The 19,855-nt window shown below is 39.7% G+C and overlaps 3 protein-coding genes and 1 non-coding gene across 8 annotated transcripts in view; 1 reads left to right on the top strand and 3 right to left on the bottom strand.

The window, feature by feature from the left end:
* The window catches only part of clmnb (calmin b), a 214,117-nt gene extending 202,089 nt beyond the window's left edge, over window positions 1-12,028 (bottom strand). For 4 of the 5 annotated variants that reach the window (XR_007936713.1, XR_007936712.1, XM_051936564.1 and 1 more), the window contains exons 1-11: window positions 10,710-12,028; window positions 9,774-9,864; window positions 9,562-9,643; window positions 8,308-8,369; window positions 8,123-8,218; window positions 6,724-6,807; window positions 6,515-6,607; window positions 5,469-5,689; window positions 3,922-4,115; window positions 3,728-3,810; window positions 113-1,572 (exon numbers count right to left, since the gene is read on the bottom strand). Coding sequence is in view for 3 of the 5 variants with exons in the window: in XM_051936564.1 (XP_051792524.1) it covers window positions 113-1,572; window positions 3,728-3,810; window positions 3,922-4,115; window positions 5,469-5,689; window positions 6,515-6,607; window positions 6,724-6,807; window positions 8,123-8,218; window positions 8,308-8,369; window positions 9,562-9,628 (2,360 nt within the window). In the remaining 2 variants the exon portion in view is untranslated. The remainder of the gene's footprint in view (window positions 1-112; window positions 1,573-3,727; window positions 3,811-3,921; window positions 4,116-5,468; window positions 5,690-6,514; window positions 6,608-6,723; window positions 6,808-8,122; window positions 8,219-8,307; window positions 8,370-9,561; window positions 9,644-9,773; window positions 9,865-10,709) is intronic. The other variant, XM_022210339.2, reaches the window with a different exon arrangement.
* On the bottom strand, window positions 11,447-11,723 carry LOC127530427 (small Cajal body-specific RNA 13). Its single transcript, XR_007937017.1, has one exon. It is a non-coding gene; the product is annotated as a small Cajal body-specific RNA 13 (non-coding RNA).
* A 134-nt stretch (window positions 12,029-12,162) lies between the features above and the next one.
* prkrip1 (PRKR interacting protein 1) lies at window positions 12,163-13,187 on the bottom strand. The gene has a single exon (XM_022210344.2). The coding sequence runs from the start codon at window positions 13,137-13,139 to the stop codon at window positions 12,564-12,566; it is 576 nt and encodes a 191-aa protein (XP_022066036.1). The 5' UTR covers window positions 13,140-13,187; the 3' UTR covers window positions 12,163-12,563.
* A 213-nt stretch (window positions 13,188-13,400) lies between these two features.
* glrx5 (glutaredoxin 5 homolog (S. cerevisiae)) lies at window positions 13,401-19,455 on the top strand. Its single transcript, XM_022210345.2, has 2 exons — window positions 13,401-13,848; window positions 17,032-19,455. The coding sequence occupies exons 1-2, from the start codon at window positions 13,551-13,553 to the stop codon at window positions 17,202-17,204; spliced, it is 471 nt and encodes a 156-aa protein (XP_022066037.2). The 5' UTR covers window positions 13,401-13,550; the 3' UTR covers window positions 17,205-19,455.
* Window positions 19,456-19,855: the final 400 nt, after the last annotated feature.

Below are 19,855 nucleotides of genomic sequence, written 5' to 3'. Positions count from 1 at the left end.
ATATGCAAAAAAGTACATTCTGGAAGCAAGTGTAGACCAATAATGTGTCACGCTAAATCAGTGTGACAGGAGGGAGATTTAGTGAAACGAAATAATGATAATAAATGATCACCTGAAGGACTCAGAGGTTTCACTGCAGACAGGAGTCCAGTTTTTACCACCATCATGGACGTCAGTATCCATTTCTGGTGTAGTTTCACCAAGACAGTCTGTTATCATCACATCTCTGTGTCGTCTGATCTCCATTTCTGTCTCTTTCCTGTCTCGTGGCTCAAAATCTGTTGAATTTACCTCTTCCTCGGTGTCTCCAGTCTTTTCTACGTCTCTACAGTTCTTGGTTGAATCCATACTGACAGCATCATCTCTCCTGTCACTTTCCTCTGTGTTTTCACTCCTTTTGGATTCAGGATCGTCAGTTAATATTTCTTCCTTCACTCCTACCTCCAAACTTTCTAAATTCGGCCCGTTCTGATTTCCTATCTCTTCTACTTCTTCTCTTTCATTACCTAAACCCTGCCCTTCTTCAGATCTCGTCAGATCTTCTCCCTCGTCTTCTTCCTGAACTGTTCTCCATTCACTCACTTGTCCCCATTTTTCAGAGAGCTCTCCTTCTCCTTCCTCAGCCTCTTTCTGCCAATTACCCACTTCACAAACCTCTGCTTCCACTCCATCATCTTGTGTTTTGTCACATCCATCCTTTGCCAGTCGAGCGTTTTCCATCTCCTCTCTCTCTGCCTTGAAATAATCACCGTTATCATTACTTCGTCCTCTAACAAGTGTCTGCTCTTCTTCTTTGCTTCTCCTTTCAGACTCCAAATCAAACCCGGCTCTATAGTTTGATTTCTCTCTGAAGCTTCTCTCATTTCTGTCCAAATCATACTTCTTGTGATTCAGCGACTGAGCGCTGACTTCTGATTTTAGATCAGAATCTGCATTCTGTGCCGCGTAGCCTTCCTGATTTTCACATTCATCACCGTTAAACGTCTCCTGTCCTTCCAGATGTTTGGACTCTTCGTTGAGTTCCTCAGCTGTTTCCTCTTCCACCTTTTCTACTGGTCTTTTGGGGTGATTATACGGCTGAAACACCTCTTTGTTCAGATCCAGTATGTAGCTGTAAGCGTCCTCCTCGTCTGAGTCCAGCGCCGACACGCTGTAGCTTCCTTCCTCAGAGCTCAATGAAAGGTGACTTTCGTCCACTCTTTTCTTGCCGTAGCTCTGATCGGAACCCTTCTCCAGCCACAGTCGGATCTCCTGGTCATTGACGCCGGCGTCCAGCGGACTGGGCGGCTGGAAAACTCTCCGACTCCTTCCTTTGTTTCTGTTGAACACGCTGCTTTGGTCGCCGCTGTTGGAGGAGAGTTCGGGGGCTCCGTTCACATGAACCGAGGTGACGCGAGGGCTTCCTGAAGATCTCCTGGACCACCGCCTCCACAGCTGCTGCTCGCTGCTCTTCTCCAATCCTTTGAGCAAAGCTTGGGCTTCTGGATCATCGGCGAGAGTCTCCCCAAAGACGACCGGCTCCACGGATCTGAAGCTGGGGATCTCAGGAGCTTCTACATCTGTTGTATGGTCCTGTAATAGAAGGCATCGCAGTGGAGTGAGAGATAAATATCTTTAGTTCACAGTTTTGGGAATGCATTTACCTTTGTTGATTAATAGAAAGCATTTTGATGTTCTAGACCAGCGGTGTCAAACTCATATTACAAAAGCACGAGACAAACGACACGAAACAAAACAAGTCTGACAAAAAAGTTAGAAACCAACAAAAAAAATGGACAAGTGATGAAAATTAGACAAAAAAATGGCAAAAGTGAGAAACAAAACAACAAAAAAATAGACTAACAACACAAGTGAGGAAAAAACACAAAACAACAAGAATGATACACAAAACAACGAATAAAGCGAAACACAAAATGACGAAAAAAGACAAAAAGCACAGCAAGACAGTGAGGAAACAAAAAAGACAAAAACGAGAAAGAAAACGACAAAAACATGAGACAACAAAAGTCAGACAAAAAACAACAAAAACAGACAAAATATCACAAAAATGAGACACAAAATGACAGAAGAACAATCTAGTATTTTACTTTATGATCCAAACGACTTGTCATGGTCTAGAAATGATTTTAAATTTATAGTTTTACTAATTTACAATCTGCAGTTAATGTCTTCTCTGGAATTTTTACACTTTGAGGGCCGGATTGGACCCTCTGGAGGACCGCTTTTGGCCCACGGGCCTCATGTTGGACACCCCTGATCTAGGAACTTGTAGACCAATTTAGAGCATTAAAACCTGCGTGTTTTAACCTCAAAATCTTTCTTATAGATCCTCTTTCAGGGCTGTTTTTAGAGGACCTGAGCAGCTCTGAAATTCACGTTGCTAGATAAAACTCAGGACAGCACGAACCGTTTTCCTTCCCTCCATTCTGTAACCATCAACAACTCAAAACACAACAGCGCCTCCATCGTTCTGTTCCCTACACGCTCATGAAACTGGAGTAACATCCGACAGCAACGTAAAGCAAAGTAGCAGCTTTCTGTCATTGTTTTAGCACACTGAGATGATAATATGGAATCAGAAAAGGGCCCATTAGGAGCCTGTTCCTGCTAGTTGTAGCCTCCTTCTATCTCGCTCAGCTCTACTTGTCTGGGAACTGTGAGGATCTCATAATCTAACCAACCTCAATGATCGCTAAAATCCACGACATGCTGGAGCCTGAGAACGCTCCAGAGGACCTGCAGAAACCACACAGTAAAGACGTGTTGAGAAACTTGCTCAGACGATTCAATACGCTGCCGCTCCTGTCAGAGGAAAACCCTGAGAGTCCTAAAGTGTTCTTTCTTCATTGGCTGTCAGTGGGGTTTAGAATTCAGTTTCAAATCTGTGTTATTATCTTTCAGACTCTGTGCATTTGCTAGGGTTAGGGTTAGGGTTCGACCCTTCACCATTAAATCATGCAACTCAAGCGGCATTTTTAAGAGACTTCTCAACAACGTTATACTCTCCTGCTTTTCTTATCTGATATATTTGCATTTTAATCTGTGTTTTTATTACGTCATCTTAAAGGTTTGATGTTGTTTTGTCTGCAAAGTATTTTGTGACATCAGTTTTTAAATTAAATCTATTGTTTCTTTCTTTCAGGTAAATCATGTCCAGACAGAAAAATGCTCTGAATACAAACAGTTTTGCCGTCGCCATTTTCAGTTGAAAACCAGACATAAGTGATGTGAGATCTTGACAAGGACCCCAGGAAGAATAGCTAACCAAAAGGTATAGCTAATGGGAATCCTAATAAATAAACAATAAACAATAAACAACACATACCCATACTGGAGAAATGATCAATCATGAGAATATGATAAACTCAGCTTTAACATCTATTTCACTGTAAATCTGACCAGAGTTTACAAAATTAACATCATACTGCATTGATGGAGACTTCAGCCTAGCATTTGAGACCATGAACTCATGAGGAAAATGTACAGGAAGACAACAAATCAAGTCAGAAGTAGTTGTTTTTTCTTGTGGACTTTTATTCAATCTGACTCCTTTTTTGTTTGCCCCCTGCTGGCTTTCTGAAGGAATGCAGCTTTAAGTCCATTCCATCCGTTACATTGAGTTTGAGCTAAAATGTGGGTTTGCTAACTGGCTGCTAGTTCATCAAACCTATAAGGAACGGTGTCAGTTTCCTGATATATCTACTGTTCAAGATGTAGAAACACTGACCTCATCTGTGCCTGAATGATGCCCCAGGAACATGGAGACGTACGTGATGATGGACTGCTCGTCTGGTGAGCTGCACATCACATCTGTGGGAACAAAGATGAACCGTTTAGAAGGTAGCTGATACCTTCAGAAAGACGTTTGTCTCAGTAAATGAGGCTACATGGACGTCAGACACTTCTTCTAGGAAGTTTTACCTTCAGGCTCCAGTAGAGGCGGTATATCCAGACTCTGATGGGCTGTCATGAAGGCCAGTTGGAGGTTTTCTCTTGGCTCTCTGGACAAGTTCTCCCTCAGGTCAACCAAGCCTGGGTTTATGGATTCAATCAGCGCCAGGAATGCCAGCCCACTCCTCCAGCTCTTCCCAAAGTCGTTCACATCCACCCCATATCTGCACATTTAAAGCCACAGAACATGCATAGATAGATGAAGTGCAGATTCTGTCTCACGTGCAATCCACTATCTTGGTGTGAATGTTTTCAAAACAGCAACAACCTCCTTGCAGAAACCTACACGGGGAAAATTTCAAGTGTTGTCCAGTATTTGGATCATGCAGAAGGGCAGCTTTGGGTTTTCCATTTTAGTGACAGAGCTGGCTCCTTGGATGCAAACGCTCCACCAAAACCATTGTTCCCACCACTATTTCACATCCTGGATTTACCACCACCAAGCTGATTCTGACTGGTTTAAAGAAATACAAACACACCACAGTATTTAACCCACGATACCAGAGGAGTCAAACTCGTCTTAGTCCAGGTTCTACATTCAGTCCAGTCTGATCTCCAGCGAACCTGACCAGTAAAACCACAGAATAATAACCTGTAAATAACCACAACTCCTAATGGTTCCTTTCTTTTACTGCAAAAATGTTCACATTTAAGGAATTATCTTTTCATAAACTATTATAAAAACTTGAAATTTGCCAACAAAAATAAGTTCAATTTCATCCTCAGTTTATCATTTCCACATTACAACTTCCAGATCACAGAGTGTCTACAAAGGAACACAACATTTAGTCACCTGGAACTGAACCATGGAGGATTTTACTTTAAAAAAGAAAAAAACAACAAAAGCAAGACAAAATGTTACAAAAATCAAACACAAACAACAAAAGAGAGAAGCAAAGTGACAAAAAATTGCCCAAAAAGTTACAAAATGACAAACAAAATGGACAAATAAAACAAAAAATATCAAAACTGTGAAAAAAATGACAAAACAATGAATAAAGCGACACCCAAAATGACAAAAATAAGACAAACATAGGGAGACAAAAAGGAAACAAAACGACAAAAATGAAACAAAAAGTCAGACAAAAAACCAACAAAAACAGACAAAATCTTACAAAAATGAGACACAAAATGACAAAAGAACAATTTAGTATTTTACTTTCTGATCCAAACAACTTGTCATGGTCTAGAAATGATTTTAAATTTATAGTTTTACTAATTTACAATCTGCAGTTAATGTCTTCTCTGTAATTTTTACACTTTGAGGACCGGATTGGACCCTCTGGAGGACCACTTTTGGACCACGGGCCTCATGTTGGACACCCCTGCACTATAGAATAATGCTAATGAGGTGCAGTCAGACCATTCTCTAATGCTGACTCGGTCTGGCTGCTCTGCAGAACAGAATCTCAGCAAACTGACAGAAGTAGTTTGACTCAGTGTGGCTGTAGAGGAAACACTTGTGCTCAGGGTGACAGAAATGACTCCGTAAGCGATTGGATCTGTTTCAGACTCACTTCGACGTGCAGCTTTGGACCCACAGCAGGAGCGTCTTAATTGCTTTCCCGTGGTACTTTGGCTCCCTGGCAGCTTTTCTGCCTTTGCTTGGCAGAGTGTTGCAGGAGAAGCTGCCAACGTCATCTGGTGAGGTTAAGAGGTCGCTAGAGGACGGGTAGCTGCTCACAGACAAGGAAGAGAGGCTGGAATGTCTCTGGAGGCCTCCCGTCACCTCCTTCACCTGGATGGACGGTCAAAGACAAACACCCCAATGACAATACATTAACCCCCCTGTTGTCCTCATTTTTGGCACCAAAAAGTATTGTTCCCTTGTGTGAAAAAAATCTAAAAATTCAGCAAAAAAATCCCCAAATTTATTAAAAGTTGCAAAATCTTCATGAAGAAAATTCCTTAAAAGTTTTATTTTTAAAAAATCCCTAAATTTAGCAAGAAATCAAAATTAAATAAAATAAAAATTGCAAATATTTTGAAAAAATGAATCTTTTTTCCAACAAACAATGTTCATAAATTTCCCAAAAACGTAGAAAATGTGGAAGTTTTCACTTTGAAAATACATATTTTTTTCACATTTTCAAACTTTAAATTTGCAAAACCTTCAGGAAGAAAGTTCCAATAATTCCTTTAAAATTTCCCTTGAAGGTTTTTTTTGAAATCCTCAATTTTTGCAAGAAAAAAATAAAAGTAAAAAAATAAAAATTGTAAATATTTTCTAAAAATGAATAAAAATCTTCCAAAAAATTCCTAAAAATATCTAAAGTGATTCCATATATATCAGTAAAAGATTTAATATTTTCTTGAAGAACATTTGGGAAAAAATCCACCAAAATCCAGCAAATTTCATAAAGAAACATTTTTTTTAACAGTTCTTTTTTACCTTAAAAAATGTTCAAAAATTTCCCCAAAATGTTGAAAATGTGGAAGTTTTCACTGTGAAAATGCACATTTTCCCCACACTTTTAAACTTTAAAACGGGTCAATTTGACCCGCAGGACGACACAAGGATTAATTAAGTAATTAGGGTGAGAACTAACGGGGAAAGACCGACCTGGAAATGCAGGATTATGTTCCAGACGAGGTTCAGAACAACAGATGCCGTGCCATCAGCAACACCTGAGGCGTCGATGCCAAACAGCTTCACCTAGGAGACGGAGGGGAGGAGGCATCGATCGTAATCTAGTCATTCCAGATTTGAGGGAAAGTAAGAATGTAACGTGTCAAAACAACAGCACAGATTGTACAAGTAAACGCACTCACATGTCTGTCATCCAGGAAAGCCAGGGCCTTGGAAATGTTGTTCAGCCTGAAAATACGATGAGAAGACGACCGAAACCTGTAAAGCTAACAGAAGCACAGCATAAACACTGGAGGGAGTAGTTCTGTGGAAATGTGAAGATAGGTACTACTTTCATGTACTGCAAATATAAAGCTACAGCCAGTTAGCTTAGCTTAGCATACAGACAATAAACCTATGAAAACAGCTAGCTAAGGCTAACAGATAACATTTTGTCAGCTATTTCATGGTACAAACTTTAAAAGTGTTGGCAGGTGGACATTACTAGAAGCTAATTGTTGTTTTCTGTGCTTGCAACCCTTGTGCCATGCTAAGCTAACTGGCTGTAGAGTTAGAGAGGTGTCCAAACCTTCAACGGCAGTATTTTAAATTAATTTCATGGATGCTAGCGGCTATAAACTACAGACTTTATAGAAAAGATGAACATTGCCACTGTGACATCACACATTGTTTTTTTATCACTAGTCTGAAGCATCAACATGGAAATTTGACCATTGACATCTTGGTGCTGTGAAACGGACCATAATGAGCAAGACGAGATAAATAAAACTATCTGAAGACCATAAATCAGGGGTGTCCAACATGAGGCCCGTGGTCCAAAAGTGGTCCTCCAGAGGGTCCAATCCGGCCCTCAAAGTGTAAAAATTACAGAGAAGACATTAACTGCAGATTGTAAATTAGTAAAACTATAAATTTAAAATCATGTCTAGACCATGACGAGTTTGGATCATAAAGTAAAATACTAAATTGTTCTTTGTTCTTTTGTCTAACCCTAACCCTTTTGTCTCGTTTTTGTCATTCTGTGTTTTGCTGTAATTCCTTGGTTTTTTTTGCATTGTTTTGTTTCACACTTCTGTCATTTTTTGTCATGTTTGTCCATCCTTTGTCACATTTTTGTCACTTTTTGTGTCGTTTGTCTCATATTTTGACATTTTGTTTCTTGCTTTTAGTCGTTTGTGTGTCATTTTTGTAATATTTTGTCTTGTTTTTTTCTTTTTTAAAGTTAAATCCTCTGTGGTTCAGCACCAGGTGACTAAATGTTGTGTTCCTTCGTAGACACTGTGATCCGGAAGTTGTAATGTGGAAATGATAAACTGAGGATGAATGTTGATGAAATAGAACTTATTTTTCTTCAGAAACTCATGTTGCTCATAATGTCTTGCTCTATCTGCCTTCTACCTATTCTTTTTGTAGAAATCTTTACAAAAAAAAGTACAATAAAAGTGCAAGTGGCAGCATTTCTACGCTGCCACTTGCACATTTTTTGTACATGTTTTTTTTTTGTAAACATTTCTATTCACATCTTTTATTCCACTCTTTATTTAATGCTTTGCTGTCAGGTCTTGTAGCTGTGATTCTTACCAGTTTGCACCCAGACAGCTCCTCCAGCAGCACCATGAGTATTCTGCCATCCTGAATGTCTGTGAACAGGTCGTGTACTTCTACTGGAGGATCATGCTGGACAGAAGAAGACAGCACGACTCTTACTGACGATTTAGTTTGTTTTAAAACAGCGTGGAGTAAAAGTGTACTGATCGGAGCCTCACTCTCTGCAGAAACACATTCATCCATCTGGTGAAGGTTCTCTCCTGCACTGCTCTCCTCTCATCTGGGGAAAGAAAGCAGCACTTTGACCCTTCATAGAAATGTTTTTGAAAAGATGGCTTTGACTTTACCGTGCTTTTGTGTTGGACGTGATAAGTCTTAGGATATTGAGGTATTTGGTGGTAAAAATCTCCTTTTTAGTCTGTTTTTATCACATATTTTACATGATGCAGAATTTTAGATGGAGAGCAATAACAAATAAAAGAAAATAGTGAAGGGTTCGACGAGGGGTGTCCAACATGAGGCCCGTGGTCCAAAAGTGGTCCTCCAGAGGGTCCAATCCGGCCCTCAAAGTGTAAAAATTACAGAGAAGACATTAACTGCAGATTGTAAATTAGTAAAACTATAAATTTAAAATAATTTCTAGACCATGATGAGTTGTTTAGATCATAAAGTAAAATACTAGATTGTTCAATGTTCTTTTGTCATTTTGTTTTGTGATATTTTGTCATGTTTTTGTAATTTTGTGTGTTTTTTTGTCTATTGTTTTGTTTTTTTGCCTATTGTTTTGTCGCTTTGTTTCTAGTTTTTGTCATTTTTGGTCTCATTTGTGTAATTTTTTTGTCTAGTTTTTTGTTTTTCCATTGCTTGCCGCTCTCTGTTTTGTTTCGTGTCGTTTGTCTCATTTTTTGTCAATTTACATCTCATTTTTGTAATATTTTGTCTTGTTTTTTGTATGATTTTTGATCTTAAAGTAAAATCCTCCGTGGTTCAGCTCCAGGTGACTAAATGTTGTGTTCCTTTGTAGACACTCTGTGATCTAGAAGTTGTAATGTGGAAATGATAAACTGAGGATGAATGTTGATGAAATTGAATTTATTTTTCTTCATAAATTTCAAGCTGTTCATGAGGTTTTGTAAAAAGATAATTCCTTAAATGTGAACGTTTTCAGAATGTACTATTTTGCACTTAAAGGAAAAATTACAGTTATTTATAGGTCATTATGCTGTGATTTTCCTGGTCTGGTCCACTGGATGTGGAACCTGGACTAGAATCATTCTGACTCCCCTGTATTAAGCAATCAGATGTCACCAAGCCAAAGACACATAACAGGAAAATTACTGAAGAAGGCAGTTAAGCAAAGAAGAGTAATAACTGTCATTTTCATGCAAAGTTAGCTATTTTTAAAAGTAAAATGAATACAGACTGACTGAGCCACAGTGGATGGTAGTATAGACGATAGAAGCAGACTTTACCTGGAGGCTTAACTCTGATCTCTCCAGCTGGTTTTCTCTGTGGATCCCCGTCGTCCTGCATTCTCATTTAACATCGGTCACTCTGCTCATAATCGATTGTGGAGAAGAAAAAAAAACAAAAAACCTGAGAACACTTTAAAATGTCAAGGTTCTCTGAGGGTTCCTGAGAGAATGAGGGTTAAGTGAAGGCAAAGAGAGGCAGCTTGTCTTGCCTGAACACGCTGAATCCTCCCTCTGAGCAGTCGCAGCACCACACCCCCTGAGAAAACTCAGCCTGAGTCGTATTGGCAGGTTCATAGAGATCTGCACATGAAGGGGGTCACACAATGCGGTGAGATCCTTCAGTGATAAAATAAAGGAGTCCTCTGGGGTTAGTAATACAGACGCAATAATACAACTATGAGTGAGTCATTGAGGTAAAGATTTGTTGTGAGCATGCCCAGAAGCTCAGACTGAAGGAATGAACAGATGCTGCCAGATGTTTTGACTGAAGCTACTCTTCTGGCATTTCACCATAAAAACACTGATTGAGCTTCAGAAGTTGTTTCAGTGGAATTCATTGTTTTATAGTTATAGACAGGAAAGTAGGGGAGAAGAACGGAGGGGGGGGGGGGGGGGGGGGGGGGGGAGGAGCGTCAAACTCATTTTGGTCCATACGGCCTAATTTGATCTCAAAGGGGCTGGACCAGTAAACTTATGGCATAATTACAGAGAAGCAACAATAAGTCTAAGTTTTTACGACGTTTTAGTGCAAAGGAGAACAAGTATATTAGAAAAATCTTTATATGTAACGAACTGTCCTTTTAAAAATTATATTAGAAACAACCAGAGATTAAAGTAAGTGCAATTTCAACAACACTATGACTCAGTTTAACATTTATTTGTGTGCATTTCAACTGATCTGATCACAGTGATATACAATGCCACAACATATTTAGTCACAGGTATGTGGAACTTAAAAGTTGTTAAGGGCTAGCTTTGACGTTACCATAGGGTTGCTGACAATAACAGACACTTGACTTAAATGACGCGAAATGTTCCCAGCTAACCTATCATTCAGCAAGGCAGCTGTTGCACTGCATTATGGGATCTGTAGTTTGTGTGTTATCAGCGCTTCGTATGGTCGGGCCATCAATAATGATACTTACTGCCCATCATGCCCGTGTGGCACATAGGGCAGCAATGAAATCCTTCCAACCCTGCCTATCTTTAGCCAGTTTTTCAGTGGTGCTCCAGCTGTAATTGAGCTTCCTCAGTTCCTTCTCTACAGTCCTGTGCCAAGTTGTTTTCGGGCGCCCTCTGCTTCGTTTGCCTTCAGGTGTCCAGTGCACTGCAATTCTGGCTATGTTGTTACTAGCCTCCCGCATCACATGTCCGATCCGCCTCCATCTTCTCCTGGTGACAAGTGTACGAATGTCCTCCTGCTTGGTTTGCCTCAGTAGCTGGTCGCTTGATATTTTATCTTTTATAACTATTAATAACAATAAATCAATGTAAAATGATCTCGCGGGAGTTTGACACATGGGATCTATAGAATCCTGAACTTTCACTTGTATCTTAATACTGAAATTTGTGTAAATACAGCTGTTAGAAATTCACAGTTTGTATTACCGGTTTCACTGATATATCACTACAGGATGCGCTAGATGAAAGATGAGATATACAGTGGCTGAATAACGCAAACAAACTTAACTTAAATCTGCAGAGTAGTAAAGGTGAACAAGAATGCATCCTTCACCCTGTGAGTGCTTGAACTTATACAGGACAGAGTGAGACGTTTTAACAAGTCTGTAGAAATGATCAGACTCATGAAGCATGGTCTACTGAGTGTCTTAATTACTGCATGAAGCTCTAGTGGGTGGACGAAACAAGAAATCTGAGGCATTACTGTGACAGCTGACAGTGTCTGACAGGAAGAGCTTCTCCTGTTTCAAACAATATCTGGCTGCCAGGTTTTACTCTACCTGCCTGAAGAAAGGCGACGGCTACTGAACGAGACCGTCACCGCCGTGGAAGGCAGGGGTCTGTCCAAGGAACATCGCACGCGAATCTCCTGAGCCTCCAGGAGTCACGCCTTTTCATTCTTTGAGTTGCTTTCTGCAGCCTTGTTGAGCCCACAAGCAACAGGATTCACCAGGGGCGGCTTCACAAGGCTGCAAAGACAAAAACACAGAGCACTAGGTGACCAACAGGGCTGCAACCAACAACTGTTCTGGGTATTTTCTCAATTAATTCATCAGTTGTTTGGTCAGCGAAACGTCCCTCAGTGGTTCCCAAACCCAAGACAACCCAAAGATATTCAACTTACTGTCAGAGACGAGGAGAGAAACCACAACATATTCACATTTAAATAGCTGGAATCAGGAGACTTGGACTTTTTTCAGTTAATTGTTGCTGATAGCAGACATTGAAGTCGCCATCAGAATGTCGTTGAAGTATGGACAAAACAAGGCATCTGAAAAGATCATATTGAGGTTTGGGAGCATTTTAAAAACCAAACTAAATGACTAATTAACAAAACAAAATAAAAATGAAGCCATGTCAACAATGAACACAATCTTTAGCTGTCGGTCCTCAGTGCACACAGCCACAAGACCTGGATGTTGTAAATACTTTTTATTAAAACACTGACAATACTAAAAATATATAGACCATTTCCAATCAAATCATTTTTACTTTTGTCTATTTTTTTGTTGTAGCAAACTCAAGATATCCCTGATCTGCCTTCAACAATCATTTCTATGTTCAATTTGGGAAAACATAAAGAAGAATCACACTGGGAAGCTGAAATGTGTAAAAAACAAAGCACTTGATGGATTTTCCTGCCTATTAAATCAAAGTCCACGTTTCTTCTCTGGTAATAAAGATAAAGTATTTTTAATCCATGCAGCAGATCACTTCTGTTTTCTTGTGTACAGGACTCTACTTTAAGCTTCCATGTGATGCTGATGTCCATTAAGAAGGAGCAGGAAACACAGGAACAGGTCCAAACACTCAGAGCTTCATTTCCTCCCCATGATGAAGCTGGGCGCCTCGGCATCATCCTCAGCCTCTCTCTCCTCTTCCTCTTCCTCCTTCTCCTCCTCGCTGCTCTCTGAACTCTTCCCTCCGTCGTCCTCCTTGTTTTTGGCCTCCAGCTTCGCTTTCTTGGCCTGCAGCTTCTTCTGCTTCAGCTTGTCCCGCTTCTTCCTGCGCTTCGCCGTCCTCTCCTCCGCCTTCTGTTTGTTCTGCTCCACTTTGTCCAGATAGTCCAGGTCTTTGTCCTGCTTCTCTGCCATTTTGTCCAGAAAGTCCTGCCTCTGGTACTCCCTGCGGCGGAGGTGCCGGTAAACGTGGAACTCTCCGCTGCCCGCCCCGGCGCTGGAGCCCATCACGTCCCGGACGAACTCCGGAGGAGCCCGCGGGTTCCACTCCTTCGGCCGGTCCGGGATGGGAGCCATCTTATCCGGGTTCCGCATCAACCTTTCCAGCCTCAGACGCTGCTCCTCCGCCGGAGTCTTGGCGATTATGAGCGGCTGAGCCTCTTTTCCTCCAGGTTTCCCTGGTTTGTTGCTGTTCTTCTGCGTGTGCGCCGCCATCTTTCAAACCGTTGCCGCCTTCTTCTTCCGCTCTGCTCCGGAAGTCCTTAAAGCTTCTGTAACCTGGAAATATTTTTTTAAAATACTTTTTTATTTGAATTGAACAAATAAAACAGAAATGCAGTCGGTGTATTATTAAAAATAGTGCTGTTACATAATTAAAAAAAATAGTGGCTTACGATAGCTTTCCTTGTGTAACTCATGTGATTAGCGCGCGGCTCTGCCAATAAAAAAATCTGTATAAATTTTGTTTTGACGCCTTCGTCCAATCAGCGCTCAGGTCCCGCCCCCAGCTCAGAGAGAGTAGTGTGTTGACGGACCGCAGTCACTCCGGCTTCTGGTCAACTAAGTTAGTTGGTTTCTGCGACAGTTCTCTTCCTCTCACGAAGACAAAATTCACCTAAAAAGACCATGAATAGTTTAATCAGATCCGCTGCTCGGTGTCTGCGGTCGGGGCCGTCCGTGTACGCGCCGGTACGAGCCGATGGACGCGTGTGGTCGGCCCCGGCCCGGTTCCTGTGCTCGGCGGCGGACCTCCAGAAGGACCTTGGTCAGATGGTGAAGAAGGACAAGGTGGTCGTGTTCATGAAGGGGACGCCGGCTCAGCCCATGTGCGGCTTCAGCAACGCCGTGGTCCAGATCCTCCGGATGCACGGAGTGGACAACTACGCTGCGTACAACGTGCTGGAGGACCAGGACCTGAGACAAGGTCAGTAGACTGGAAGAACCGGGTCACGATCCACCGCAACAAGCTGTCAGTTGGCCTTTAGAAACTCATTTAAAATGGACAGTAGTTGTGTTACGTGAGTGTCCAACATGAGGCCTGTGGTCCAAAAGTGGTCCTCCAGAGGGTCCAATCCGACCCTCAAAATGTAAAAATTACAGAGAAGACATTAACTGCAGATTGTAAATTAGTAAAACTATAAATTTAAAATCATTTCTAGACCATGACAAGTTGTTTTGATCATAAAGTAAAATACTAGATTGCTCATTGTCATATTTTGTCTTTTTTTGTCTGACTTTTGTTATTGGTCTCATGTTCTTATCGTTTTGTGTCTCATTTTTGTAATAATTTATTTTGTTTTTGGTCGTTTTTTTTTTACAAACTTTCGTTTATCTCATTTTTTGTAGTTTTGTGTCTTGCTTTTGCCATTTGTGTCGTTTTGTGCCCCATTTTTGTAATATTTTGTCCTTTTTTTTGTCATTTTTTTGTCTGACTTTGACTTTGTTTGGCTCATGTTTTTGTAATTTTGTGGGGGGTTTTTTGTCTTTTTTTTGTCGACACTGAAGCATAACATTGTTAAAATCAAGCTGGACTGAATGAGATGACTTCGACACCTCTGATTTGACTAAACAGACTTTTATGTCTGTATTAACCTCTGTCTTAGATATGTAGACCTTCTGACCTGATTATTGACTCCTTTATAACCAGCAGTCATTAACCACTCAGTCCCTCTACTGGTTTTTATCAGCGTCCTGCAGCAGGACTGAGGGTGTGGTGCTTCCAGTCCAACATTACACCATCAGGGTTTGAGCTTTTGTGGCCTCTTCCACTCTGACTCCTTGGCTTTTGTCATAATTCAGTCATTTTGGGCCATAAACTGTGAGAAAGATAAATGTTGTGTTTAGGTTCCATCAGATTTTCCTCTTCCTTGTTCTGGTTGCATCAGCTATTTGTCTAAGGATGACTCATGACATTTAACTGACCTGAGATAAGCTAAAGTGGGCTTTAAAATAGGTTAACCCAGAAATGCCTCAATGTACACATTAGTCATTCGATTAGTACGTTAATCAAGTACTTTTCAGTCATTTTTAAAGGAATAACGTCAAAATTTGATGCTTCTAGCCTCTTAAATGTGAATATTTCCTGGTTTCTTTCCTCCCCTTTGACACAAAACAAGACATTTAAGGACGTCATTTTCTGATGTTTAATAGACCAAATTACTAATAGTTTAGTCAAAAAAGTAATCCAGTGAAAATAATTGCTACCGGATGCACGACTGAATGACGCACTTCCTCATAGACAAAACACTCAGAAATGTCCAATATTGCGCTATTAGAGTGTTGAACCATGTGGATAGATTGAAAAATATGAGTATTTCCATCGGTTTATTAATACTTAGTCCTAAAAATGGTAGATTTTAAACCGTATCTGCAGACAAATACATAATCCTTCTGTTTAACTGCATAAAAAAAGAATCTACAGATATCCAACATTACTCTTTATGTTCGGTTGCTTGCTTAATATTTTATTTATTGCTAATATGAATCAAAATATGAACGTACCACAGCAGCAGTTACACATTTCATTGTCTTCTGCCGTTCAAACTGCTCAGATCTTATCATCAGTGCTTTAACCACTAATCAACCTGATTGATTCACAGTTCAATCAATCAGCAGCTAATCTGGCAGATACGTTGCATTTAAGTAACGGTTTACTCAATGCTTTAGTGCACAGACGCTTCAGTTTATACACTACTTATCAATTACTACATTTATTACCAGTTATTTTGATGATTGCTTTCAGTTTTGAGTCTTTTTTTTTTAAATTCAGTGTCTTAAATGTGAATCTTTTCTGGCTTCTTTACTCTTCTATGACAGTAAACTGAATGTCTTTGGGTTGTGGACAGAACAGGACGTTTAAGTCGTTATTGTGCCTGTGTGGGTGAAGACTAAATACCGATTAGATGCTTTGTTTAGAGCAGGGGTGTCCAACATGAGGCCCGTGGTCCAAAAGTGGTCCTCCAGAGGGTCCAATCCGGCCCTCAGAGTGTAAAAATTCCAGAGAAGACATTAACTGCAGATTGTAAATCAGTAAAACTATAAATTTAAAACCATTTCTAGACCATGACACGTTGTTTGGGTCATAAAGTAAAATACTAGATTGTTGTTTTGTCATTTTGTGTCTCATTTTTGTAATATTTTGTCTGATTTTTGTCGTTTGTCTCATGTTTTTGTCTTTTGTTTTTGTTTCTCGCTTTTGTCTAATTTTTTGTCGTGTGTCATTTTTTTTGGTCGGTTTCTAACTTTTGTCTCTTGTTTCGTGTCGCTTGTCTCACGCTTTTGTCGTTTTGTTTCTCATTTTTGTTGTTCATTTTTGGTCTCATTTGTGTAATTTTTTGTCTCGCTTTTGTCGTTTGTCCATTTTTTTTGTCGTTTTGTAACTTTTTTGTCTTGTTTCGAGTCATTTGTCTCGTTTTTGTCATTTTACGTCGCATTTTTGTAATATTTTGTCTTGTTTTTGTTGTTTTTTTGTCTATTTTGTCATTTAAATAAAGTAATACATTATTCAGTTCCAGGTGACTAAATGTTGTGTTCCTTTGTAGACACTCTGTGATCTGGAAGTCGTAATGTGGAAATGATAAACTGAGGATGGATGTGGATGAAACTTAATTTATTTTTCTTCATAAATTTCAGGTTGTTCATGATGTTTTATAAAAAGATAATTCGTCATTTTGAGCTTTGGAAAACACATTTTCTGACATTTAATGGACCAAAGTACAAACAGTTTGATCAAGAAAATAATCCACAGTGATAATTGCTGCCTGATGCACAGATGCAGTAGAAACCTTAGAAAGAGACACTTCCTCAAAGAAAAAACATTTGGAAATGTCCCACATTACGCTATTAGTGTTGAACCGCGTGAATAGACTAGAAACAGTATTTCCAGATTGATTCATCGGTTTGAGTCATTTTTTGGAAGAAAAAAAGTAATCTTTTAAGTTTCAGCTTCTTAAATGATAATATATCATAATTTCTTTAGCTTTCTATGACATTTAAGTGAATATCTTTGGATTGTGGACAAAATAAGACAATAGAGGACGTGATGCAGTACTTTAAAATGTGCTTCAAACCGTCACTGATGTTTACTTCTTTCCGTCTCCTTCCTCAGGAGTCAAAGACTTCTCCAACTGGCCGACCATCCCTCAGGTCTACTTCAACGGGGAGTTCGTGGGCGGCTGCGACATCCTGCTGCAGATGCATCAGAACGGAGATCTGGTGGACGAGCTGAAGAAGCTGGGCATCCAATCGGCGCTGCTGGACGCCGAGAAGGAGTCCAAGTAGACGTCCAACAGCCCACAGAGGACATCGATCAGGTGGAACCCCCACCCAGCACTCAGATGAATCCACTCATCAGGCTGATAGGGGGACGTTTGCACAGATTAGATGTCTGACAGCTGAGGACGGGAAAAAAAGAGTGGACAGTGTCTTTACAGGGTATTTTCTCTTTAGAGCACTTTTTTAAAGCTTTTTTTTTTTTCCAGTTTGGAGGCAGCAGAAACAAGCCGTAAACACAAGAAGATCAGGTAGAGCGGTTTTCTTCCAGCTGTTTAGTGTAAACAGCTGGACTAAATGGAGCTGTGAGAGCACCGAGAGTGAACCAAAACAGTGAAGCTGTGGGCCAGAAAACCAAAAGAAAGACGCGATAAAACCTCACAGAGCTGAGCTTGATTTTCTCTGAGTTTGTTATTTAACATTACACATAAGGAGTGAAGCATCGTTACTGCAGAAAGATGGATCATTACGGCTTTAATGTTATTTATAACATATTTATAACTCTGAAGCATTTTAGTTCAGGTTCCACATTCAGCCCCGTTTAACGTCACGTAAACCAGACCAGTAAAACCACAGCCTAATAACGAATAAATAACCACAACTCCTAATGGTTCCTGTTTGAGTGCAAAAAAGTTCACATTTAAGGATGATGATCAAAGCCACAAAAGACAAAAACAAGACAAAATATGACAAAATAAGACACAGAGAAACAAACGAGAAACAAAATTACAAAAAAATGAGACGACATGAAACAAAAGAGACAAAAAATTTGACAAAAAAAACTAAACTTACAAAGTGACCAAAAATGGAGACAACAAAAACGAGAAACAAAACGACAAAACATGAGACAATCGACAAAATTCAGACAAAAATGAGATGCAAAATGACATGAAATAAAACAAAAAAGAGACAAAACATTACAAAAAAAAGTTACAAAGCTGCAAAAAAATAGACAAAGGATGAAAATGAGACAAAGCCATAAAACAGCGCACAATACAAGTAATAAAGCAAAACACAAAACGACAAAAACATGAGACAAATGCTGAAAGTCAGACAAAAAAGGACAAAAACAAGACAAAATATGACAAAAATAAGACACAGAGAAACAAACGAGAAACAAAATTACAAAAATGAGACGACATGAAACAAAAGAGACAAAAAATTTGACAAAAAAAACTAAACTTAAAGTGACCAAAAAATGGAGAAACGACAAAAACGAGACACAAAACGACAAAACACGAGACAATCAAGTCAGACAAAAACAAGACAAAATTGAGATGCAAAATGACAAAAAAATGACATGAAACAAAACAAAAAGACAAAAAAGTTACAAAGCTGCAAAAAAATAGACAAAATGAAAATGAGACAAAAACATAAAACAGCGCACAATACAAGTAATAAAGCAAAACACAAAACGACAAAAACATGAGACAAATGCAGAAAGTCAGACAAAAAAAAGACAAAAACAAGACAAAATATTACAAAAATGAGACACAAAATGACAAAAGAAGACTTTATGATCAAAACAACTTATGGTCTAGAAATAATTAAACTTTTATCATTTTACAATCTGGAGTTAACGTCTTCTCTCTGATGCTTCACAAAGTCGACCTCCTGTTTGACTCCTCTGCTCCAAATCCCACATTTGAACACTTCCTGTTCTCTTGAATCACCAAATTTCTATTTCTGAACAGCTTTTAGTGTTTAAACTGCCCCTGCTCCGTCACAGAATCCCGTCAGGTTCCATCTCCATCATCTTCTCGTCCTCTAGAAGCTCTGCTACCTCGACTGTCCACCTTTTTTTTTTTTTTTCCCCTCAAGCCGCTCTCAGCTTCAGACCAACTCTGAGATCAGATCAGATCCTCTCAGGGCTGCCGGGTTCCTCCTGAGCACGACGTCGTCACTCGAAGCTTCCAGATCACTGCCTGCAGCTCCTCAGAGAAGAACAGAGAGCGGACCATAAAATGATTCAAGTTTCCTAATAGTAAAACATGTTTTAATGGAATTTCTGTCAAACACAATGGCTGAAACGCAACAAACACCTGAATACCTTTATCCATGTTTCCTGAAGATGACTGATGTCAGCACATCTGGAAGCAGCTGGATGTAAAGTCTGTGGTTTTTATTGGCTTGTCTGCTGTCGTATTATCAAAGAATCACCACGTAGTACACTGTAACATATTGTACATTGAAAGCTTATTATTAAATGTATTTTAGAAGCATGTGCACCCTGAACCCAATAAATATTTTGTGACACGAATGACGATTAGCCTTGTGTTTATTTGTGAGTTTTTGTGCATCCAAACAAGGCGATGAAATCTGAGCACGGGTTTAGTTTTGGGTTAAACAGACAGCAGAGTTTTAATCTGGCGTCGTTCTGCTCCGTCTGCTGCTGGGAATTAAGCCTCAATCTGCTGTCAGTGGATGGAGTCCTGTCTGTTTATTATTCAGCCTCAGTTTGAACAACAGACTGCAGATTATCACTTCTTCCATTGTTGATCAATATTTGATCCTTTTCCCAGCTAACTGTTATCATGTGGTGAAGAAAATGTTCAAATTTCTGTTAAATGTTTGTTTTGTCAGGATAAATCCAGAAACCAAACACAGTCAGGCAGTTTTTTTTAGTCGTGGATAAACCCTCCTGTTTTCATTTACAGGCA

The sequence above is a fragment of the Acanthochromis polyacanthus genome, chromosome 16, assembly GCF_021347895.1.
Source record: "Acanthochromis polyacanthus isolate Apoly-LR-REF ecotype Palm Island chromosome 16, KAUST_Apoly_ChrSc, whole genome shotgun sequence".
NCBI classification, from domain to species: Eukaryota; Metazoa; Chordata; class Actinopteri; family Pomacentridae; genus Acanthochromis; species Acanthochromis polyacanthus.
Note: the sequence above shows the minus strand (reverse complement) of the source record. Positions and strands in the feature narration are given on the sequence as shown.

Bases quoted from the DNA above. Each gene is read 5' to 3' on its own strand.
- prkrip1 (XM_022210344.2), bottom strand. From the start codon at position 13,139: ATGGCGGCGCACACGCAGAAGAACAGCAACAAACCAGGGAAACCTGGA.
- glrx5 (XM_022210345.2), top strand. From the start codon at position 13,551: ATGAATAGTTTAATCAGATCCGCTGCTCGGTGTCTGCGGTCGGGGCCG. The intron at 13,849-17,031 runs GTCAGTAGACTG...CTCCTTCCTCAG, and splicing joins GGACCAGGACCTGAGACAAG to GAGTCAAAGACTTCTCCAAC.